The 25,033-nt window shown below is 41.6% G+C and overlaps 2 protein-coding genes across 3 annotated transcripts in view; both read left to right on the forward strand.

Annotated features, from left to right (window-relative positions):
* LOC121149369 (MAX gene-associated protein-like) overlaps positions 1-19,959 on the forward strand; it is a 107,568-nt gene extending 87,609 nt beyond the window's left edge. Inside the window, exons 18-24 of the mRNA XM_040969949.1 lie at positions 3,437-3,567; positions 7,197-7,248; positions 9,893-10,099; positions 12,068-12,179; positions 12,451-12,681; positions 13,616-13,792; positions 14,619-19,959. Of these exons, the coding sequence (XP_040825883.1) occupies positions 3,437-3,567; positions 7,197-7,248; positions 9,893-10,099; positions 12,068-12,179; positions 12,451-12,681; positions 13,616-13,792; positions 14,619-15,895 (2,187 nt within the window). The 3' untranslated portion in view covers positions 15,896-19,959. The remainder of the gene's footprint in view (positions 1-3,436; positions 3,568-7,196; positions 7,249-9,892; positions 10,100-12,067; positions 12,180-12,450; positions 12,682-13,615; positions 13,793-14,618) is intronic.
* Positions 19,960-20,807: 848 nt separating this feature from the next.
* Positions 20,808-25,033, forward strand: part of LOC121148854 (mitogen-activated protein kinase-binding protein 1) — a 50,957-nt gene continuing 46,731 nt past the window's right edge. The window contains exons 1-2 of one of the 2 annotated variants that reach the window (XM_040969193.1): positions 20,808-22,527; positions 23,065-23,257. In XM_040969193.1, coding sequence (XP_040825127.1) covers positions 23,144-23,257 — 114 coding nt within the window. In that variant the 5' untranslated portion in view covers positions 20,808-22,527; positions 23,065-23,143. Of the gene's footprint in view, positions 22,528-22,948; positions 23,258-25,033 lie in introns of those variants that run through there. The other variant, XM_040969192.1, reaches the window with a different exon arrangement.

Below are 25,033 nucleotides of genomic sequence, written 5' to 3' on the forward strand. Positions count from 1 at the left end.
TCCAAAAAGAAAAAATAAATCTTTAAAAAATAAGAAAGGAAAATAAAAAGACCTCTAGGACTTAATATATTCAGTTGGAGTGTGTAGTTAGGTTGTGATTAACATTTTAGTTTTAGGACTCTGTTTATCAGAAAGCATTTACTAAGCTTATGTTGCTCGCTGAGGCTTGTGTACCAGTTAAGGGAAGCCAAGATTGAGTCCTTACGGAATAAGTGTTGGAGAGTTTCTACCGTGTTGGATTTTTAAAAATCACCAACCCATTATTCCCATTTTATTTGTAAGTTCCTGTGACTTTCTACATGAATTGATTGTGGCTGACCTAATGGAATAAGAAACAGAGTGAAATAAGAAACAGAGATATGGAAAGCTCATCTGCCTGCATTTAGAGAAGTGTTTTTATTTCTGGAGAAAAACTAGGAAATTCTATGTATCTGACATTTTAACACAATATTGCCTTAAATTGATTTTTAAAATTATCATTGAATATGCATGTAGCATTTACATATGGGTACTTGGAAAGGTTTATAGAAAAATGAAATTTAAAAAAAGTTCACTTTGCAAAGAAGAACACCCAAAAAACTCATACATAGTTTTTGGATTTATTTTTACTTATTTGAAAGGCAGTTAGGGAGGTGATCTTCCATCCCTTAGTTTCTCTCTGAATGGCTGCAGTGGCTATAGGTGGGTCATGCTGAATCTGGAAGCTTCTTCCATGTCTGCCGCATGGTGCAGGGCCCAAGCACTGGAGCCACCATTTTCCGCTGTTTTTTTCCAGGCCTTTTGCAGGGAACTGGATTCGAAGTAGAGCAGTTGAAACACAAACCGGCACCCATGTAGGAGGTGAACATTGTAGGTAGCAGCTTTATCTGTTACAACAAATGCTGTCCCTGTTGTCTACATTTTAGAATCTTAATATTACAGAAGACCTTAGAAGATCTCTCTAGTGTTCTATCCTTCAAGTCTTTCTTTACTTCTGGGAGATAAATAATTAAGTCTTTGCTTGATCCTCTCTAGTAATGGGAAGGTTCACCACCAGTTATTATAAACAACAGATTTGTGCTTGCAACTTGATCCAAGTTTCCCATGCAGGTGGCAGGAGCCCAAGCACTTAGATCTTCATCTGCTGCTTTCCCAGACACATTAGTAAGGAGCTGGATCAGAAGTAGACCAGCAGGAACTTGACCTGGCCCTCATATCAGATGCCAAGACTGCAGGTGGTGTCTTAATCCACTATTCCACAGCATGGGTGCCCTCCATGAACTTTAGCAAGATGTCCCATCTGTGTAGACTTTGGGCATTATTCTGTGTAATATAATCTTTTGAATTTTTTCAATTTCTCCTTAAGTATTTCTTGCGGGATTTATAATTAAGATTGAATTGAATTAAGCGGCTGCATATTGTGAGAGCCAGTTAGAGAAACTTTTTCTGCAAAGGGCCAAATAATATTTTAGACTACATAGACTAGATGATTCAGTTACTCATAAGTGAATGAACATTGTTGAGTTCTAGAACAATTTGATTCATACAAAGTAATGCAGCCTGTTGTTTGTTGACCCATATTATATGTAAGATGTAACACATAAGGTGATCGCAGCCAGCTGATGGCCACATGGTGTCCCACTCCTTGAGTTGCGGTAGCAGTTGTGTGCATTGTGATGCAGCTGATCACTTTAGAATGTCAGTTCCTTAGGTTTCATTCAGCCTCTGTGTTAGCTGGTTATACAGATAAAAATGAAAAAATGAATATGTTCAAGCTTTGTTTATTTTTTTAAGATCTATTAATTTTTATTGGAAAGGCAGATATACAGAGAGGAGAGACACCGAGAAAGATCTTTCATCTGCTGGTTCACTCCCCCAAATGGCACAACAACTGGAGCTGAACTAGTCCAAAGCTAGAAGCCCTGTCCAAGTCCCCATCTGGCTTTCCCAGGCCACAGGCAGGGAGCTGGATAAGAAGAGGGGCAGTTGGGACACAAACCAGCACCTATATGGGCTGCCAGCACTTGCAGGCAAGAGATTAGCCAATTGAGCTATCCTGCTAGCCTCTGTTAGTTACCTCTATTTCAGTTGCTTGTAAGGATCTAGCTCTAAAAGTTAAATGATTCCATGTGTGTTTGCTTCATATACTCTGAGTAATGTCTTTCATGGACCAATATCTATAGGTAGCTAAGGAATCTAAATGAGCATGAGTATGGTAGTTAAATATTGAGAATTATTGTGTTCTTTGCAGAATCTCCCATTGTAAGTCAACCCAGAGAAATGTCAGTCAAAAGTAGCAATCCACTTTTAAAGCCAGTGAAGACTGCTTCTATGTAGAACGGACTTAATAAAACTTTAGAGTGTGGCATTGCTTATATTAAATTATTTCTAAAATTTAAATTCTACATTGCATTTGTGCACATTGACCCATACTCATGTTACAGAAAGTTGTGACTGGCTGTTTCAATGTGAATTTTGCATTGTGAAGGTTGTGTGATCTAATTTGTGAGGGTGCACTAGGCAGACCCTCATCAGTTGGTATTGTAGAGCATGAACTTACGTTATTGATTCTTTGGGTTCTTTTTTGTGGCTCCACATTGATTTTACTTTCCTAGAGTTAATTTTAATGTGTGCTTTAAACTTAATATACCTTGTTTAAAATATGCTTAAATTATAAGGGTGTGGAAACTAAATGTTAGTCTGTGTTTAGTGTCTGTTGGCCTTGTGGAGCCTATAATTTGGAGGTAAATAATTTTTCCAACAAATTTAAACATAGAGTTAGTAAGATGTTTGGGATTCTTTGTTTTTAGTTATGCCTCTTTGTGCTGTGCATACGGTGCAGTTATAGAAGATAGAACTCTAGTTTAGTTCTATCTGTAAAATTCTCTTGCTACATAAGTCAGCAGTTTTGAGTTTCTCAGAAGCTCTCATTCTGTGAGGCTGAAGGACTATCAAAGCCAACATAGAGACTGTTTTTATTTTTTCCTTGTGTATGTTTAATATGTGTATTCATTTCTAGGAATCCAAAACAGTGTTAGTCATGAAGCCCCCTTAAAACAGAGCCTGAATTTTTCCCTTTTGCCTTCTCCCTCACTGAATTTTTATTTACAGTCATGTGATCTTGAGGCTGTAAAGCTTTAGTACATTCAGTACCTATGTTTTGTGCTCTAAAAAACACTGAAGCAACCTTGCAGTGGGGCACTCTGTTTAATCTAATGATGAGTAATGTCTGTTTAAAGCATACCTAGGACTTAAGTGTTTTTGTAGATTGTTGCTACTAATTGTGTGTTGTCTTTCTAATTCCTTTTTAAATGAATAATAAGCATAGGATTTTGTCAGTACTGCTGGTGCTCAATGATTGGCACTACTTGTCTTTTATAAGGGGAACATGTAGTTGAACAGTTCAGGTATGCTCACCTCCCAGTTAATTACTTACTATTGCAATGATGTGTTTCAGAGTAACTCTGTAGAATGCATTGAGGAAGATGAGGAACAGGTGGACATTGAGACCATAGAAGAGCTTCCACAGGAAGTTACTGTTGTCCACAAGAAGACCACAGTTGCTCATCCACAGTCATCCAAACAGCCGTAAGTTTTACTGCTTTTAGAATTGTTTTTTGTTGCTTTGTAATCAGAAACAAAACTGTTCTGTTTAGGAGCTTGGGGTAACTGACTTAGTTCTTCTGTTAGTCTTTTTTTCTTGGCATGATCGTTCTCTTAGGCAGCATGTGAATATGAATAATATTCTGGAACCTGATACATTTATGTTAAATGGTGGATTTACTAGTTTGTAGATGTTTAACCTTGAGACGTTTTTACTCTGCATCTCTGATTCTTTACTGATGAAATAAGGAAAATATCTCCTTTGAAAATGTTCGATGATAAATCCAGCTTGCATAATTGACAGTCCAGTGATAAATCTAACTAGCATAACTGACATACTCTACTCAATAAAGGTTAATTCCTTTATCTTTTTCAAGTTTTTTATTTTCTTAAAGTTTTATTTGTTGTTTGTCTAAAGACTTATTTATCTTAATTGGAAAGGCAGACATAAAGAGATAAACAGAGGGATAGATGTTCTGTCTGCTGGTCCCCTCACCAAGTGGTCACAACAGTCAGGTCTGGGTTGGAACTGAGCAGGAGTCAGGAGCTGCTTCTGGGTCTCCCATGTTAGTACAGGGTCCTAACGCCTTGGACCACTATCCTCTGCTGCTTTCCTAGGCCACAAAGCAGGGAGCTGAAATGGGAAGTGGAGCAGATAGGACATGAATCAGCACCCATATAGGATCCCAGTGTTTGCAAGGCGAGAATTTAGCCACTGAACCATTGTACCAGGCCCCAGGTCAATCTTTTAAAAAGAGAAAGAAAGCTACTCGCAGCATCAGCTGGCAGATGCTGGCACTGGGGGCTGATTCTGTCAACTTAAGCTGCAAAACCACCTGGAGAGTGCCTAATCCGGGAGTGGGAATGACCTGGGAGAGAAATAGTGGGCTCCTCCCTCTTCGGTTACCACTCCCACGAGAGGGCACAAAAACTAGGGCAGGGGATGGAGTGGCTAGACAGAAAGGTACCCAACAACATCCATGAGGACTGGATAGTTGGGCTGGTTAGATGGAACTAGGATTTAATACCCATTGACATATATGAAAGCTGAATGGGATGTGGGACAGACTGGACTAGTCTGCTGCACATACTGGCAAACCAGGATAGGGGCGGGCCTGGTGGGGGTTATTGTGGGTCGTTCTGACTAGGCTGCAGCTCCCACTGGTTTATGTGAAGGCCAAGTGTGTATGCTGGGCAGAATCAGGCTGGACTGCAACACCCATTGATTTGTGTGGAAGACAGGGCTGGAGACAGAACCAACCCAGCAATTGCAACCACCAGCTGATGGGGCGATGGACTGTGCCAGGTCCTGTACTTGCTAGTACATACAAGAATCTGGTGTGGGAACTCCTCAGACAAGGTTTCTCTGGGGATCACCGCAGTCAAGCTACTGGACTCAGAACCCTAACCATGAAAAGACAGAAGACAGAACAGGTCAATCAACCACCCCAGCTATATGTTGGCAGTGAAATACTGGGCAAATGGAGACACTATGATGGGCTATGTCAATCAGTGGATTCTTCAGCAACCTTATCGTGCTTAGAATGGCAAGATTGGCAGCAGTTTATGGCTGATGAACTATCAAAACCACTTGAGCAGGACCCTTGAAGCCTGCCCTACAACAGGGGCCTGGGGTGGGAGACTGGGTGTGGCTTCTCTGTTAAAATCCCCCTTTACCTCAGATATATGAAGGAAACAATATGGAACTAATAGTCTTACCCATTTTCTTGTAGTCCTTGAACCTTTTTACCCTGATTAACTATGTAAGGATTGTCAAAAATATAATTTTTTTAAAAAAGGGAAAAAAAATGGCTGTTCACTTCTGATTCAGCTTTCTGCTAATTAGCCTGATAAGACAGAGGAGACAATCCAAGTTCTTTAGGGCTGCCACACATGTGGGACATCAGGATAGAGTTCGTGACTTATGGCTTCTTCCTGGCTGAGCCCTGGCTGTTGTGGCCATTTGGGGAATGAACCAGCAGATAGAGAATTGCTTCTGTCTCCCCACCCTTTCTGTCTTTCAGATCTTTTTAAAGATAATTTATTTAAGTCTTTAGTTGCAATGTGTTCCTTTTATGATTTGTATTCTTTGTGTTTGCTTATTTCTATCAATGTGGCATTTTCTCCATTTATTGATTTCTCAGTCATTCAATACAGTTTTGTAAAGGATTTATTTTATTTCAGTTGCCAAGTTAGAGAGAGAGATCTTCCATTTGCTGGATCACTCCCCATATTGTCACAATGGCTAGAGCTGAACCGATCTGAAGCCAGAAACCAAGAGCTTCTTCCTGGCCTCCGATGTGGGAGCAGGTTCCTAAATACTTAGTCCAACCTCTGCTGCTTTCCCAGGCCACAGTCAGGGAACAGGATTGGAAGTGGAACACCTGGGTTTTGAACCAGTGCCCACGTGGGATGCCAGTGCTATAGGCAGAGGATTAGCACGCCATGCTACTATACTGGCCCCTCAGTACAATTTTATGAGAGCTGCAAAGCTTTCATTACACATATACCAGAGAGCTTTTTTTCCTGTTACTGTTATAAATGATGTTTCATATTACATTTTTTGTTTGTTGCTAAAGAACTCAGTTTTAGTAGACAAAACCCAATAAGTTCAGTAGTATTGCTGATGCCAATTCTGATTTGTTTCAGGGCTTTAAGTTCATCTAAGCTTAACTCGTAGGTAACCCAAGTAGCCTAAACATAATTTTGGACTGAAGAAAATGAATAGTCCTGCTCAGCAGCGATAATGATGCTTTCTCAGCTTTTGTTACTATTCTACTTCAGAGTTAATGAGGTAAAAGGGAAAGTACAATGTCTGTCACAAAAGAGGCAGTGTCTCCCTTTTCCTCAATGATACCAAGTCCTAAATAAATACAAGATTTACCAAAACAAGAAACATAAGCTTTGCCAAGTCTTCATGCCCTGCATCTTTTCGTTTTATGACAGGAAAATCTTTCCACCTGTACTTTGCTCAATTAGTAAACAGATAAAATTTAGAATACCTTACTCTTAAAGAAATTGGGACTGGTACCATGTAGTAGGCTAAATCTCCAAATGGAAGGCCAGCGTTCCATATTGATACTGATTCAAGTCTTGTCTGCTCTACTTCTGATCCAGCTTTTTGCCCATGTACCTGGAAAAGAAGCCAGAAGCCAGGAACTTCTTTTGGATCTTCCATGTGTATGCATAGTCCCAAGGCTTTGGGCCGTCGTCCACTGCTTCCCCAGTCCACAAGCAGGGAGCTGAATGGGAAGTGGAGCAGCCAGGACACAAAGCAGCACCCATATAGGATCCTGGTGCTTGCACGGCGATGATCTAACCATTAGGCTGTTGTACCAGGCCCAGCATATATTACTTACCAGTCTGTGTAGTACATACCCAGGTGTTCATAATATTTTTTTATGTCATTTTATACTTCTGAAATAGTTCCTAATTTGAAAAATACAGTTTAACAATTTTGATACTTTTCTTAGAGGAAGGAAGTACTGTTTTGAATAAATTATGGCTATATATTAAACCCAGATGATAAAGAATCTCATTATATACACATTTTCAAATATGTTCAAAGATAACTGAATTTCAGTAAGTTATTAAAAAGTACTGTGTTTATCTAGGTGCCGTACCACTATCTCTGCAGATGACAAACCTGGTGAACGGAGTCGAAAGGTATTTAGAATATATTTCATAATTATCCATTTAATAAACTTGAAAACATCTGTTGTAGGGTTAAAACAACATTGGGTGTATCAACATTCTCTACCCACGCAGTCTTCCTACCCCCCAATTCAGTGGTTTTTTTGTTTGTTTTCTCAATGAGTTAATGTAATCAACTGTTACCTTTTAGGAGATTATGCCTTAATGTGGTTTTTATCTTTTTTTTTTTTTTTAAAGATTTTAACTTATTTAAAAGACAGGTTTGCAGAGAGGAGAGACTTATTTTCTGTCTGCTGGTTCACTCCCCAAATGGCCACAGTGGCCAGAGCTGAGAAAATCAGAAGCCAGGAGCCAGGTATTCCTTTAGCTCTCCTACAAGGGTGCAGATCCCCAAAGCTTTGGTCCATATTTCTGCTACCTTTTAGGGTGTACATTGGCAGGAAACTGGAATTGGGAGCAAAGCAGGGACTTAAAACCGGTAATTCCCAATGTGGAATGCTGGTGTGGCTAGTGATATCTTAACCAATTGACCAAATTCCTGTCCTGTCTATGTACAGAAATTATTAACTTGCAGATGCTTGTGATGTTTTGCTGTATTTAAACTTCATACTGATTTTCTGTCCATTTTTTTTTTCATTCTGTCACTGTTATTGTACACAGCTTTTGAAAGATCAAGGCTTTATGTGAGAGTTTTTACATAGTATTAGGGTCATAATAAAGACAAAGACTGTCCAAAAAGTGACAATTGGAAATACAAGAGGAAAAAAAAATCACAAAACCAGTTTTAAAAGTTAGAAAAATTATTATTACTTTGTGTCATTAATTTTCAGAATGCATTATTGTATAACTACTATTAATGATTTTTAATAGCCTATGAATAAAATATAGATGAGTTAAATCTTTTTTTTTAAAGATTTATTTTTATTATTTTTTCATTGGAAAGGCGGATATACAGAGAGGAGAGACAGAGAGGAAGATCTTCCGTCCGATGATTCACTCCCCAAGTGAGTGCAACGGGCTGATACTATGCCGATCCGAAGCCAGGAGCCTCTTCCGGGTCTCCCACGCGGGTGCAGGATCCCAAAGCCTTGGGCCGTCCTCGACTGCTTTCCCAGGCCACAGGCAGGGAGCTGGAAGGGAAGCGGGTCTGCCGGGATTAGAACCGGCGCCCACATGGGATCCCGGGCGTGCAAGGCGAGGACCTTTAACCACTGAGCCACCGCGCCGGGCCCAGATGACTTAAATCTTGCAAAATGAGTAAATGCAAATGACAAAAGGTGAGAAGAAAGAATAAGTGATGCCTATGTTGACATCCTCATTTTGCAAATTTAAAAAGCCAGGTAAGGGCCCGGCGCAGTGGCTTAGTGGCTAAAGTCTTTGCCTTGAATGCGCTAGGATCCCGTATGGTCGCTAGTTCTGGTCCCAGCAGCCCTACTTCCCGTCCAGCTCCCTGCTTGTGGTCTGGGAAAAGCAGTCAAGGACGGCGCAATGCCTTGGGTTCCAGCATCCGTGTGGGAGACCCGGAGGAAGTTCCTGGCTCCTGGTTTTGGATCTGCTCAGCACCAGCCGTTGGGACCACTTGGGGAATGAATAATTGGACGGAAGATCTTCCCTCTGTCTCTCCTTATCTCTGTATATCTGACTTTATAATAAAAAATAAATCTTTTTTAAAAGGCAAGGTAAAATGTTAATGGAATGACCAATTAAGATAAAATGATATTCAGATTGCTAAGAGATAGTAGAACTAAATTGTTATTAGGTAGATGTGAACAATATACATTCTCCTCATAGCAAGAAGTCAATAGATAACTTTGAAATTGGAAAAGAATTAAAGAATTGGCTTACATTAGCACTTTTTATTTGTGTTATAGATTTAAGACCTGAAAGATAGTACTGAAAGAATCAAAAAGTGGTTGTTTCTGGGGTCTGGTTATAGGTTCAGGGTGTAGTTGGATTTCCTAAAACTCTTTGTATATTTTAAACTGTCAGCTGTGCATGTTTGGGGAAGCCTAAGGCATTTAAGAATAAGTTTCCTGGAAAAGTACAGAGTTTTAACTGCTTAGTCATAAATGCTATGGAGGATTGTGTAGAAGGAAAAAAGAGTAATTCAGATATAGGCAAAAACCTGTGTGTATTGTCAGGACGGTGTGGGGTTGCACAGTGTGTTTGGGAATTTCTGGCAGTTAGGAATGACTGAAAAGAGGAATGGTGTACAAAAATGTCGACCCTTTTCCGTAATTTGAGAGTGTTAACAGTATTGAAATTTTTCTTTATGATGTATGTGTTCCACTAAATAAGATTTTTTTTTCATGTAGTCTGTGTTGTGGAAACAAATTGTAGTAATAATAAATTATATGATAAGCTTTTCTAGATCTCCTAATACACCTTTTCTAGGTGCTCCTCTTCATAATCTTTCCCTCCTCCTTCTGTTGAAAACCACAAAATGTGATTTGGGAAATAATTTCAGTATATCAGCATGTATTGAGATTTCAAAGTTGGTATTATTGATATTTGGAGGAAGGATAGACTAGTAGTAAAATGACCATTGAGAGGCTCTTAAAACAGTCCAGAAGATGATGTGTGCCTGAGTTACAGGCAGTGGAGAAAGAGGATGGTTTATCTGAAATATATTTAGAAATCAATCTTTCTTGGACAGGCTCCATCAGCTCCTCTCAAACCGAAAGCTGATTACTGGAGTGAAAAACTACAGAAAGAAGCTGAAGCTTTTGCTTATTACCGCCGGACACACACTGCCAACGAGCGGCGGCGACGTGGAGAGATGAGGGAGCTCTTTGAGAAACTGAAGATGACATTAGGATTACTTCATTCTTCAAAGGTTTCGAAAAGTCTCATACTTACTCGGGTAAGTGTTTTATATAAGCTACTTTTCTAGTTTTCAGAGAATCTGACAGATACAGTAAGAAAAGAAATTGGTTGCCATAGAAAGGAGATGGGACTAGAGCTACGTGGACATATAACAATTAAATGTGGAGTAGTGAATGCCTATTAATTGTCTCAGGAAAAATGACTGTGATGAGTCAGAGTAGCGTTTTGTTGAAAATCACATTGTTAGTAAAGATGATCTTCCTTCAAGTTGTCAGAATTCTCTTTAGCAGTGTGTACTATATCTCTGCATTTAAAAAGCAAAAAAAAGAGATTTATTTATTTATTTGAAAGTCAGAATCCACTGGTTCACTTTCCCAAGGACCTCAACAACCAAGGCTGGCCAGGCTGAAGCCAGGAGTCTGGAAACCCATCTCGGTCTCCCACATGGTTGGCAGAAACCCAAATGCCGGGCCCGGCGCGGTGGCGCAAGTGGTTAAAGGTCCTCGCCTTACACGCCCGGGATCCCATATGGGCGCCGGTTCTATCCCGGCTGCCCTGCTTCCCTTCCAGCTCCCTGCCTGTGGTCCGGGAAGGCAGTCGAGGACGGCCCAAAGCTTTGGGAACCTGCACCCGCGTGGGAGACCCGGAAGAGGCTCCTGGCTTCGGATCGGCATAGTATCGGCCCGTTGAGCTCACTTGAGGAGTGAATCATCGGACGGAAGATCTTCCTCTCTCTCTCTCCTCTGTGTATATCCGCCTTTCCAATTAAAAAATAATAAAAATAAATCTTTAAAAAAAAAAAAAAGAAACCCAAATGCCTGAGATGTCTTCTGCTTTCCTAGATATATTAGGAATTTGGATCCATAGTGACACAGTATGGATTTGTTTGATCTTTGTAAATGGGATGCTGGCATTGCACACTATGATACGTTGTTATTGTAAGCACTTAAAATAATTTATCACTATTCCTTTTTAAGATTTGTTTTTATTGGAAAGGCAGATTTACAGAGAAAGAAAGATCTTCCATTTGCTGCTTCATTCCCAAGATGGCCACAACGGCTGGAGTTGAGCCTATTTGAATTCAGGAGCCAGTAGTCTCCTCTGGGTCTCCAGTGTTGGTGCAGGTGTCCAATGACTTGGTCCATCCTCCACTGCTTTCCCAGGCCATTATCTGAAAGCTGGATCTGAGTAGAGTAGCCAGGACATGAACTGATGCCTGTATGGATGTTGGCACTTGTAGGAGGATTAGCCTGTTCTGCTGCCACATCACATCAGTCTCAGTTTATCACATTGTATAACAGAGCATGAGTGGTATTTTAACTTACTTGATAGTTGACAGGTTTTATTGTTATTAAGATTTGTTTATTTAAAAGAGAAGGAAAGTTAGAGTCCTTTCATCATTGACTCTTGCCCAGATGCCTGCAACAGCTAGATATAGACCTGACTAAAGCCAGAAGCTAGGACTTCCCTCCCAGTCTCCTATCTACGAAGTAGGGTTCTAAGTACTTGACTCTGTCTGCCTTTCATGGACATTAGCTGGATGCTGGAATGGAAGCAGTGTATTTAGCACTCTGCCCTGGGGTTCTGATGACAACTATCCATGGGACCAAAATAACAATTTCAATTGACAGTTATTACAAAAGAAGATCTGAGATACTCAGGCTGGCGAAGTTCTAACTGTATGCCTAAGTTCTTAGGGTAGTTTTATTTGAATTGCTTTTATTTAAGTAGGAGTTGGAGAAGCTTGGGTAAACATTCGTATCCCTTTAGAGCAAAGTTATGTCAACCAGATTTTACTTATACTAAGAGATGATTTTAAAGTTGCTTAAAATAAAACCTGTGTTTGAGTTTTGTAGCAAAAGTAATTTCTGAAACGTCAATATTGTTTTGAATAGTATTATGAAATTTTCTAAAAAAGTATTCCTTTTATTAAAGAAATCATGTAGACTTTTCCTATTTTTAGGAAAGAATACATTAATTGGACCTCATATTATTTCTGTTCTAGGCCTTCAGTGAAATTCAGGGACTAACCGATCAGGCAGACAAATTAATAGGACAGAAAAACCTCCTTACCCGAAAACGGAATATTCTGATACGGAAAGTATCGTCACTTTCAGGTGAGATATGTAAATTATCTATGCAAAAGAGCTTAATAGTTTTAGCCAGCAAAACTTCTAAGTAGTTACAGTTAGGATAAGACTGGAAATCCCAGAGTTTTCAGCAGTTACCTTTTGACTGGATGGGACATTTCCTTTAGACTATAATCACTCGTGCCTTCCATAGTTTTGGGAAATATAGTTAAGTCAACTGGACTTGAGTTGACTCTTATTTCTCATTGTTATGTGGAGTCATGCAAAGAGTGATCATTAATTTCTTATCTACCTGTAGGTAAGACAGAGGAAGTGGTCCTGAAGAAGCTAGAGTATATTTATGCAAAACAACAAGCACTAGAGACACAAAAGAGAAAAAAGAAGATGGGATCAGATGAGTTTGATGTGTCTCCCAGAATTAACAATCAGCAGGAAGGATCTTCTACATCTGTAGAACTTGGACAGATGTTTATAAATAACAAGAGGGGAAAACCTTTGATTCTTTCCAGAAAAAGAGACCAGGCCACAGGTAGGAGGGACATTCTTTGCTTTTCTTGATACAGGCAAACATCAGTTTAGTTTAGTGGATTGAACATCTCTTGGCCATAATTTTAGTTCTGATTAAATCAGAGATAAGTTGTAAGAAAACAATTTAACTATATATTGGTTTATTGCTATATACACTCAAGCAAATCCTGAGACATTACTAATCATGGTAACATATAAGTCCTATTTCTGATAGCATCCTAGGTCACATTTTTAGTATTTATTTAAGCTGCCATTTTTATTGCTTTGTATGTTTGATTTCCACATGCTTCTGCTGATTGAGGAAGTATGGGTGTAGCTAAGGCAAATAAATTGGAAATTTTAAAGAATAAGTAGTTTTGTTGAGTTAGGCTCTTCTTCATCAGATCACCTGTTGATATGTTTTTAAGGAGGCTATGTAATTTTATGTGACTTGCTTGTATTAGAGAAGCACATACCTGGTTTTTACTCTGTCTAGTGTATAAGTTTAAAAATCTGGTTTGTTATATGAAATTAAGATAAAGATGGGTACTAAAACATGAGTTAGTTTAAGATTTCAAAAAGCAAATTTTATTATTAACTAGTTAAATAGCCATCTGTTCTTTCAGCTCATTTCACAGGTGAGACCCCTGAAGCCTAGCAACTTAATTTGCTAGAGGTATGTAGATAGGAAAGGAAGCCTAGGGATAGAGTTCTGTATATGTCCATCTTCATTCACTAACAAGACTTCTAAAGGCTCTGTTGCTTGAAAAGTTAATTATCTTCCTTAGGAGAATCTGTACCTGGGTAACCATTACTTATTGAAACATTATTCAGACAAGTGAATTTTGTTCCCCTACTGAACTTGAAATTTACTTTTTTTCCTTTTTAAGTAAGAATGTGGTACTATGTACATTCCTGGACTGTTGGGTTCGACTCGGTTTTTATCTTTCTTTTAGAAAATGCCTCACCTTCTAACTCCCCACACTCCTCTGCAAACCTCGTGATGACTCCTCAAGGACAACTGCTCACATTGAAAGGCCCCATGTTCCCGGGACCAGTGGTAACTGTCTCTCCTGCTCTCTTGGAAGCTGAGCTAAAGCCTCAGCTTCCCAACAGTGGTATAGCTCAGTCAGGTATGTTGTGAAGTGTGGTCTTGGAGTCTCCCTGTGACAGAGAAGGCCTTTAAATCTGAGCTGTGACGATCCAGAGCTGCTAGGTTGGCATTTGCTTTGCAACAAATGAGCTGTTGTCTGGATTGGGATGTTTTACTTGGGATGGGAAACTGTTAGATCCTATTGTTCTTAATCTTGAGAAGAATCAAAAACAATGTCAAAATGAAAGGAAGATGTTGAGGAATCATTGGTTTATTTCTTGGTGTTGATAAATACTTACCAGTTCTCTGTTGTACTCTGAAATGGTAAACTCCACAGTTACCAGGATTCACTTTGAGTGAATCATTGTTTTGGGGGGGTAAAGTATAAAGTTAAAAAGGAAGTCTTTTTAGTGATTTAGATCCAGACCCCTAATTCTCTGTTAAGATGAAAAGAGTGTCCTTACTAATGTTAAGTCCCCCTTACTTTGTTGCTAGCCAAATAGTTCTTTGTCTTTGCTTGGTACTAGACCCTCGTTGGAGGACTTCTCTCTGGCCATTGACCTTTTATTTTCCACTCAGTGGGACACTGAATGGAGTAAAGAGAGTCAAGATGCATTTCTGCCTCAGCACAAGAATTAATTTAGGGAGAAGTAAAATGAGTTTAATATGGTGGAATAGCAAAGAATTTTGGTTGAATTTTTCTTAAGTATTGGTATTTTTTTCATCTTGATGAAAGTAGACTGGTGAAGATAGTCATTTGGTATGGTTATATAAAAATATATATATATACACACATATATATAAAGGTTCGGGTGTCCACCAATATGTATCTTAAGTGAGATTTTTCTGTAATTTTTATTTTTCAGAAAATGATGACTTATTTATGATGCCACGAATTGTTAATGTGACATCATTGGCCACAGAAGGAGATTTGGTAGATATGAATGGCTCTAAATGTCACCGTGAAGTTGCTGATAGCAAGCCACTCAACCACCTGAAAGATTCTGTCAGGAATGAAGATAACTCTTTAGATGATTTGAGTAGAATCTCTTCCAAAGGAAATCATAGAGATGGCAGAATGGTATTGAGTCCAACGCAGGTTTTTCTGACAAGTAAAGATTCTGGTTTTCCTCAAATAGTTGACATTTCCAGTGCGCAGGAAGTTCAGGAGTACTTACCTAAAAAGAATTCCAGTGACATAAGAGGAATTCACTGTAAGTGGAAAGAGAATGAATCAAGAGGAGAGAGACTAAAGTCAAAGGATTCTCCATTTCATAAGCTAAAGGTGAAAGAGCTAAAGGACTCCAACATAGAGATGGAGCTGAGGAAAGTAGCATCAGCCATAGAGGAGGCAGAACTGGATTCTGGTGAACTGCTCACAAACCTGGAAGATGAGGATGATACTGATGAGACGCTGACATCACTGCTCAATGAGATTGCCTACCTTAATCAGCAACTAAATGATGACTCTGTTGCTATGGCTGAATTGCCCAGCTCTGTGGATACGGAGTTCTCAGGGGATGCTCGGCGGGCTTTTGTCAGTAAATTTCCTGCAAACAGAGCAACTTTCCAGGTTGGCCACTTCGGACCTAGTTTGAAAGAGTTACCTGATGTACAAGGAGAGAGCGACTCCATAAGTCCTCTCCTCTTGCATTTGGAAGAGGATGACTTTTCTGAGAGTGAAAAACAACTTGCAGAACCAGCTTCTGAGCCAGATGTCCTGAAGATTGTTATTGACTCTGAAATAAAGGAATCCCTCCTTTCTCACAGGAAGGCCAGTGATGGAGGAAAGAATACTTCTGGCCTTGCTGCAGAGTCTGAGAGTATATCCTCACCCCCAATCCTGCATATGAAGGCCGGCCCGGAGAACAGCAGCAGTACAGACACTTTGTGGAGGCCTATGCCAAAGTTGGCCCCTTTAGGTTTAAAAGTAGCTAATCCTTCTAATGATGCAGATGGTCAAAGTCCAAAGGTGATGCCTTGTTTGGCACCTGTAGCTGCCAAAGTTGGGTCAGTTGCAAATAAAATGAACCTAACAGGGAGTGACCAGGAAGGCCGGGAGAGCAAGGTGATGCCAACATTGGCACCTGTTGTGACTAAATTGGGCAACTCTGGAGCCTCTCCAGCTTCTGCAGGGAAATGAGAGTGCTTATCTTCAAGCAGAAGCCAGGTTGTAAGGGAAAACTGAGTTTCACCTTTCTCTGCAGGCATCTGTTTGTCATAGAATAGTGATTCTTTCGTGATGCAGTGAATGACAGAGAGGGTAGGGTGCTGACCCTGGTATAAGAAATAAGAAGAAATTCAGATCGTATTGTTTGTGTTACCTCACTTGTGGTGCTGGGTCCCCTCATCCCAAGATCCATTATTGAGCTTGAGGTGCCCACTTGTCCAAGGAAGTCCTAACAAGATTCTGGCTCCATAGTGATTCCTATGATACCTGCTCCCCGGCCTTTCCCCTCTGCCCCGCCCCGCCCCGCCCCGCCCAAGGAAAAAAGCTGCTTGAGACTTTATTATTATGGGCTGAACTGTAGCTGATAGCTGTCATGTCAAGTCTGAAATCTAAGGAATGTAATGCACTTGTGTAAAAGGATCCAGAAGAGACCATTTTCAGGTGTTTCTCAAAAAGGCAAGAAAAAAAAATAGGACAAGAGAGGGTGATTATAATGGAATACCAAAGTGAAGAACTTTGTATCATTCAGCAAAAATTTTTCCTTTCATCTCTCAAGTAGCTTCCATTCCCTTACTTTTTCTATCAGAATTGTAAATTCAAGCTTTCTGATAAAGTAGGATTACTTTTAACTTTTATTACTAACTTTGGGATGTTAAAACAACATTCTCCCTGCTTTCTTGATGTAGGTTGAAAAGGTCATTTACCATACCAGGAATCTGTGCTGGATAATATGTATTTTGGAAGTAGGCATAGGAGGGGCCCTCTCTGCCTTTCACAAATCATGTTATTCAACAGACAGCTAAAATTAAAAAGTCTTTTCTCCCCAGACCAGACAGTGGCCAAAACAAACAAAAAAATTGTGGGGCTGGATTTTTCTTGAGTCAAACCAGTCTCCTGGTGCTTGAAGGTTTCATTCACTATTACCTGCACAGGATGCAAAGAAAAGTCACAGTCAGCACTCTTTACCAGGGAAATAAGGCAGTATTTGAATCACAAGATATATTTTTTATCTGCAACCATGGATTCAGTGAAATACAGAGATTTTTCATTCATTAGCTGTCACAGTGTGAAGGACTGACAGCCTGTAAAGATAAAAGATATTTATATTTTTGTATAGTTGTTTTCATAGATTTCTCAAAGGCTGACGTTTTCAACCTAGAAGATGAGATTTGTACTGAGTATAGAAATGTTTCCTATCTAGTTTGTAAATAATCATGGTGCACTTGAGGGGTCTCTTGGAAACTCCTAGGGACAAGAATCACTATTCTGAAAAATGTATGGACTGGGAGTTAGTTGCTGCATTTTGCCTTTCTTAAATAATTATATTTTGGAATGTAATCTCTGTTCTGTCTTCATTGACAGGATTTGCTTGTGTTGTAAAACACTAACACAAGAGCTTCCAGTGCCTGGGCTGTGCCTAGGTGATTGTGTTTCTTCTACATCCCTTGACTATATCCCAAATCCCACTCAACGTATCTTCAGACCTGGGTTGTGAGAGCACCTGAGAAGTGGATCTAACCAGTAAATTGTTATTTCCATGTTTGGTTTCCCTTCTGCTAACTGTGGTAATCAGCAGACTGTGAGGGTGTATGACATGTGCTAGTTACACATGAGTGAATTCTTCCCTTTCTAGACTCACTCTCAGTGCTTAACCTTTCCTCCACTGAAAGTCACTCAAGAAGCTTGGAGTAGGTGAAGAGTGCTCCTCAGCCTCTCGTCCCTTTTGTTCTTTACCCAGCAGATTGCTTTCAATGCCTTAGCCAAGGAATCTAGCACCTGTCTCCCTACTAATACTTGTCCTGGAGACGCTAGTACTTTAACCCAGGTAATCGCTGTTTTCCCACTGTTTTTCTTGCTTGTCTCTTCCCCACATTGTCTCCTGACTTCCCAAGGCTCCTGATGGCTTTTGAAGGTCAGCCAAAGAACAGGCAAGTAAATAATCCTCAGGAAAAGGACCATTTTGGCTTCTGAGCTTTCCTTTTTATAGAAGAAAATAAGAAAATCGATGATAATCTTGATGGGAGGGTGTTTGACTCTGTGTATGAACGGTGTGCAAACATGGAAATTGGGTTGAATCTGTGTTCAGGGAAGAATGCAGATGTCATATTGCAGATTCCCAAGGTAAAGTGCTCTCAAGACTTGTTAGAATTGCCAGAGCTAATTGGAGGAGGGCTTAGTCTTCAGAAAAATTTTGTAGGCTTGACAGAAATCTGTAATCTCCAAAAACTTTAATGTAACCCAGGAGAAACTGGTCAATGAAAATTACACATTTGGTTCTGAAAGATGAAGTTGAGTGAGAAGCGTTGAGGAACCGGAAAGACAGTGAGCTTTCACTCTCTTTTAAGAAGCATGATCTCACTAGATAAATAATTTGCCTTTTTATACACATCTGTAAATAAATGGAATGTTTTTAAGAATATAATTATGCCAGATTTAGCATTTCCTTTTATATATTAAATATATATATATATATATCTTTGCTTTTCTGCTTTTGAAAAGTGACTATTTTTTTAGAAATTGAACAGAATAAGTTTGGTGACTGAAAGGCAGAATTTAAATCTGAAGTAAATTAGCTGTACTAATTTAAAGCAAGACTTGGTGTTGGGAGATCTGTGCTGAGTTGGAAATAGAGAATTCTAATCCCCTGAGGTGTATTTGAGAGAGGTGCCACCTTATTTTATCACAGGAATTCCTTTCTGTTCTCAGAAGCTTCTGACATGCCATTTGGGGGAAGTTGTTGAAGTTTTGATCCTATAAGACTTTGGAATTTTGTACAGCTCAGTTACAGGTATTTGTTTCAGAAGTCATCCTACAGTAAAGAAAGGCTGATGTCATGGCACCAGCATGTGCAAGGCTGTTGTTATCTGTTACCTCGAAGAATGAGACATAAACAATCTTAGTGGCTAAGGACAGTAGATGTTCTTAAGATAATGTGAGGGCACTCCAAATAGTTTGTGGAAAATTAAATGAAGAGATGTTTATTTTGGTGCAGAAAAAGTTTGAAATGTATAGTTTTTTCATAATCTACATTTTTCCATGAACTTTTTTGGAGGACCCCCCCATATGTTTAACTATTTTCATAATTTACAAAGAGGTTTTATTAAAGCAGTCCTTTAGACATTGAGCTACTCTTTAATCTATTTAAGGTCACTAACAGATCAAGCCCAGTTATGTAAGTTTCATACAAATTGTACACTTTGTGTAATTTTATAGTTCATGAAGCTTTCTCAGAATTATGAATGAAATACCTGATATTAGGCTTTTCTGTAGCAAAGTTTGAAAGTGTTTTGAACACGGAAGAAAAGGAAACAATCCTTATGTTATTTTGGGCAGGGTTTAGCCATATACATTTTTTTTTCCAGCTGTACTGGTTAAGATGCTTGAATGGGGTGAAGTAAAATGAGAAACAAATGTAATTTGAAGACCGATGTAGAAAATAGTGATAATTCATGGTCCTCACTACCAGAAACCTTAGAAATGAACAAAAGCCAAAAATCATGTAGGCAGCACATTTCCAGGTATTAGTAGAGATGACTGATAACCAAGAATCAGAATATGTCTCTTGCGCATTGGTTTTTGAAGCAAGAGTTGTAAAGGTGTCAATACTTTGATGTCATTGTATTCTTGTTATTGAAGTTTTATAAGTAGCTGAGTGCTGAGAAAAAGCTGAAGAATTCAAACTCACTGCCTGCCAGGTGGGGGGGGAAAAGCAGTTAAAATGCATTTTTGGAGTGGAAGTAATTGACATGTACAACTTTTTAAACTGAGGTGTAACTGTAGAATATTAAATGTGAACTGCTCTACAAAAGCATCTAAGTGTTGAGTGATAGTGGTGGAGGTGTGTTGGAGGATGGGGAGGCTACACATGAGAACCTGAAAGAACAAATCTAGACTGTTAAATTCTATTGTAAACTCTGCTGGTAGGAGAGATTGTTAAATGGGAAAGCAGCCTTGGGAGTATTGTTTTAGACCCATCCTGTTTCCAGTTCCATTCACTGATCTCTGCTGTCTCACAGTGCCTTGCATGAAAAGGTGCTCAATAAATATTTGAATTGATGAGCAAATGTTTACCCTAGCCTATTAGCATCCAGGATCTTATAATTGCCTCTATTTGCATGTTAACCCTAGAGTGAATTTAAGAATTTGACTAAACAAACAACTGTATACCATCTTATTTTTCCCCCATCCCCTGACATCTGGAATTTCACAACCTGGCAAACACCATGTATGTATGTTTAGGACACACAAAGCAGAATAAAAAGTGAAATAGTATATGAATGATGACATACTTAGTTCAACTGCATTTGGAGGGTGGGATGGCAAGTATTTACTTTTAGTGGAGAAAAAAGGAGTTAATGCTTAGCCTATTCACATTGGACTCAGAACTTCTGTTCTCTGCTGAATTCATGAAGCATGAGAGCAGCATGTTCGATTGGCATCTCAAAGGCAGTGTAATAAACAAAAAGGTCTGACTGTAGTATGACCCTAGTTGCGAAGTATACATATTCCAGACCTAAAACCCCATATTACAGTGTTCTTAGCTGTTCATCTAGAAGGTAATAGACAAGGAAAGTGAGAGCTGGGACTTGCCTGTGCTTGGGGAATATTTTGATTTTTTTAAATACACTTTTCAAAATATTTTTATTAGAAAGATATACAGAGAGGAGGAGACAGAGGAAGATCTGTCCGGTGATTCACTGCCCAAGTGACCTCAACGGCCGGAGCTGAGCTGATCCAAAGCCAGGAGCCAAGAATTTTTTCCAGGTCTCCCACACAGGTGCAGGGTCCCAAGGCCTTAGGCTGTCCTCAACTGCTTTCCCAGGCCACAGGAAGGGACTGGATGAGAAGCTGGGATGCCGGGATTAGAACCAGCGCCCATATGGGATCCCGGCCCGTTCCAGGCAAGGACTTTAGCGCTTGCTAGGCCGCTGGACCCGGGGAATATTTCTCAGGGACTAAACCAGAGTAATTTGGGATAGGAAATGTCCAGTGATACTTAGTAAACTTATTTGCCTTAGTGGTTAGGAAATAAACTAGATGAAGAAACTGTTACTGCACACACAAAATGACCTGGAGTACATTAAGGAGAATGGCGTGGACATCTTTGTTTTGTAGGTGGGATGGCAATCACTAGGGTGTGCAGCACACTGGTCACCAGGGGGCAGCATTTATTAGCATTCGGTTCTCCCAAGGTTCGTCAAATCTCCAGGAGTTGAAGGAAGCCATCTCTCATGCAGTTGTTCCTGTAGATTGACCTCGTGTCAAGGTTTGAGAAATAAATCTGAGAATCCTGTTTTTTGTTGTTGCATTACATCTGTAATGCGTGGTTGAAGCGGGAAGGAAGACTTGTTCCCTGGGTAGCAATTGCCAGTTGGTCTAGGGAACGACTCCCGTCATCTCTGTACCAAATCGTGAGCTTTTCAAATCTCCCATTTCACGAGTGGCTGCCATACACTACAAGTACATGCCTGCATTGTCATCTGACTGTACCAGGCCCGTCTACCGCAAAGTTAACTCTAGCCAACATGTCATCTTGGGATCCCAAAGGTTTGTGTAAGGGGACAGACTACTATGGTCTGAATGTCTCAGGTCCGAGTCTTCCAGGTTAGACTAATTTCTGATAAGATTTAGTTTCTTTAATAACTTTTGAGAGTCCAGGGGTTCCTAGAAAATAAATTGCAAAGTGGCAGTAAGATACCACTCCTCGCACAAGGTTGGGAAAACAATTTAGCGCCAGCAAGCTTGAGGGTGGCTTAAATAACAGTCCCAGGGTGAAGAATTCACAAATTTTGACGTAAGCGAGGAAGGCATCTGGAGTAACAAATCCTGTTTGACCGGATATGAGAACATGTGGAGGGATGCTGGTTGTCGACGAAACCGTGAAGCAAATAGATAGCGTAGGTGTGTTGGCTGTCTTTCCTGCAACTTGACGAGCACACCCCCACACCCCAGCCATTCCTTGTATTGGATGGATCAGGTAGCGAGTGCAAAACGCTGTTCCTCGCGTTTGGAGTGAGTGGGTCGACGGCGCGCTGAAAATATTGCAGATCTTGGAAGTACTCAAACGGTGCAGGGACGAGGGCAGAGCTTTTTGCCTCACCGCGACTTTATGTAATCCAACCAGAACTTAAGTTTGATCTGCGGTCCTCCGCGGCTGTGAAATGCCAACCTTGGCTCCCGGGAGGCGTGGCTAGCGTCCTGGGGCTTCGGGAGGCGCAGTTCCCTGGGACAACAGTCCTGGCAATACCATAAAAGGCTTGATTGCCTTATCCTGGAGCCAAGCTCCGTGGGCCACAATTCCTACAGACCATAATTGTGTGGAATCCTTGGTTCCCGAGTCCTAAGTCCTCTGCTTCCTTGCCTGTCCGATGACTCCGCCCTCCGATAGCCTGGCCTGTCCACCCTGGTAACGCCCACCTGGCTGTGGGCCGCCCCGTCTCGTGGGCTCCGCCCACCCAGCCCCTAGCTCGGCCCAGCCGGCAGTTCGCGTTTTGAGCCGCTCGTGCCACCATAGCTGCGGCTGCCGCTATCGCGGAGGAGGCGAAATCGCTGAGCGCGATGCCTGAGGGCGCAGTGAGCGGGGAGCCCCTCGCGCTCCGGGGCTGGTGAGGCTGGGCGCGAGCGGGGCTCTGGGAGTGCGCGGGGCGGCGGCCTTGTGAGTCGGGCGAGAGAGAAAGTCGAGGGCCGTCCTGGAGCGAGGGGGTGGAGGAGCGAGCGAGCTCCCGAGGGTCGGGGGTGGGGGAGGAGGCTCCCGGGGTTGGATCGGTTGTCGGGCCACTTGGAGACCCCGCGGCCGCCGGCACAGGTGCCCGGGCCCCCTACGAGACGCGCCGGGGGTCCTGGGCGGCTTCCTGGCTTGGCTCCCCAGTTGCCATGGGAACAGTTGGGCTTTAACGGGGAGCAGACCTGCACTGGCCCTGCTCGGGCCCATCCCATCTCTAATGTTAAACGCCTCTGGAGGGTGTGGGCCTGGCAGTTCTTTGGGGCTCAGGATTCCCCCGCCCCCCTTTTCATGGGGTTTCCTTTCCGGGCGTTGTGAGAAACCACTCAGGGCGTGAAGGTAGGGATAAAGGGGGAAAAAACGTGGAGGTCTGAGCCGTAAGTCGCCTCATGCGATGCTTAGGCGGCATCTGTCTCCTCAGGCAAGGGCTTATTGGAAGGTCCTGTGGAGTGAGAGGGCAGTGCCAATGTTGAGACACGACCAGAGGGCTCCTCACCGTGATGGCTGTGGAAGGATCGACCATTACCAGCCGGATCAAGAACCTGCTGCGCTCTCCCTCCATCAAACTGCGCAGGAGTAAGGCAGGAAACCGGCGGGAGGACCTCGGCTCCAAGGTGAGTCCTCGTCGCCGGGGCCGCTGCTTCCCAACCCTTGCCTCTCCTCAGGGTTCCTCTTTCTTGGGAAGCCCCTGTTGGCTCCAAACGATCAAACGTGCCCAGAGAACAGGCAGGGATCTGGCTTTAGTAAGGTTGAGGGGAAAAGCAGCAGGGGTGGGCGGACATGCTGAGGTTGGTTTGTGAAATGGTAAGTAAGAGGAAGGTAACACAGCTTCATTTGTGACCTCACTCTAAGTGTGGGCTTGGGGAAGCTGGTTGATATGCCGTGACTCAGTTTCCCTTCTTGGAAGCTGCTAGTGGAGCCGTATACCCTGTGAAAGACTGAAGTCATGACTAATGGAGCTACAGATGTAACTAAAACAGCTTGAGTTATATAAGATTGTAGTAGCAGAAAGAAAGACGCAAACACTTTGATGACTTGACTTGGTAATTGGTCTTGTGCGGATTCAAACAGATTTATTAGTGTGTTTAAGAGACCTAGGTTAAGTGGAACTTCCTGGTTTGTAACTTGCAAAGAGCCAGTATCTGATTTGCCCCTGAATGTTGCTTATCTGATGTACTGTATGCTGAGAGCCACATCCATCCTGGTTACGGAAATTCCTTGGAGGCAGAAACCCTTTTCATTTCCTTCACTTTGTCTAGGTTGGGGTCCTTATCCTTTGTCCAGTTCAGTTGAGTTGCAAAACTTGGGGAATGCAAAAATAGATAAACTAAATGTATTTAATCCCTTGAGGGAATCCAGGGCTTTGTTCGCACAGGATCCGATTAGATTTTGTGTCCTTCTAGGTGACCTATAAATACGGTAGCTGTGCTTGGTCCAGGCTGGCTTGCCACAGGCAGAGTCATTTCAGACAACAGCATTTTATTGCCTTGCCTGGGTCACTTCAGAGATGAGTAAACCCAGTGAGGAATGATTTAGAATGTTAACGTATAACATGGCAGGGTTCTGGGAGGACTTGGTTCAGATCCCTGTTCCTTAGAGGAACCTTAACTGAATTTGGCAAGAGGGTAAATAGCTTTCCTGTGAATCTAAATCTGCCACATGGTGCCATGGTAGTGGAGATAAGGACCCTTCCAAGGCCCCTTGTTCACCCTCCATGGCTCCCATGCCCTGCGAGCTGGAGCGTGAGTCTGACTGGGGGAAAACGTCTCTACTCCTTTCTTCTGCAAGTGCTCTTCACAAGTTCACGGAAAATGAGTATCATGAGCAAAATGTGCACGACTGTGCGATTTGTGTGTGTGCCAAAATAAACATGCCTTGATTCCGTTTTTCCATAAATGTCTTGAAGTGCCCTTGTATTCTTTTTTTTTTAAGTCAGATATACATAAAGGAGGAGAGACAGAGAGGAAGATCTTCTGTCTGTTGATTTACTCCCCAAGTGGCTGCAATGGCTAGGGCTGAGCTGACACAAAGCCAGGAGCCCGGAGTCTCATGCAAGCCTCCCACACGGGTGTAGGGTTCCAAGACTTTGGTACGTCCTTTCCCAGGCCACAAGCAGGGAGCTGGATGGAAAGTAGGGCTGCCAGGATTAAAACTGATGCCCATATGGGATCCCAGCATGTTCAAAGGCGAGGACTTTAGCCACTAGGCTATTGTGCAGGGCTCGCCCTTGTATTCCTAACAGGTGATTTGGTGCTGACGAGCATGTGAAAGCAGTCTCATCATCTTTGGCCCCTGTGTGTGTGTGTGTGTGTGTGTGTGTGTGTGTGTGTGTGTGTTTGTATGTGTGTGTGTGTGGCCAAGAACGGTATGTGCAATAGGAACATATAATG

Source organism: Ochotona curzoniae, unplaced genomic scaffold (assembly GCF_017591425.1).
Source record: "Ochotona curzoniae isolate NIBS_2020 unplaced genomic scaffold, NIBS_Ocur_1.0 scaffold_4701, whole genome shotgun sequence".
NCBI lineage: Eukaryota > Metazoa > Chordata > Mammalia > Lagomorpha > Ochotonidae > Ochotona > Ochotona curzoniae.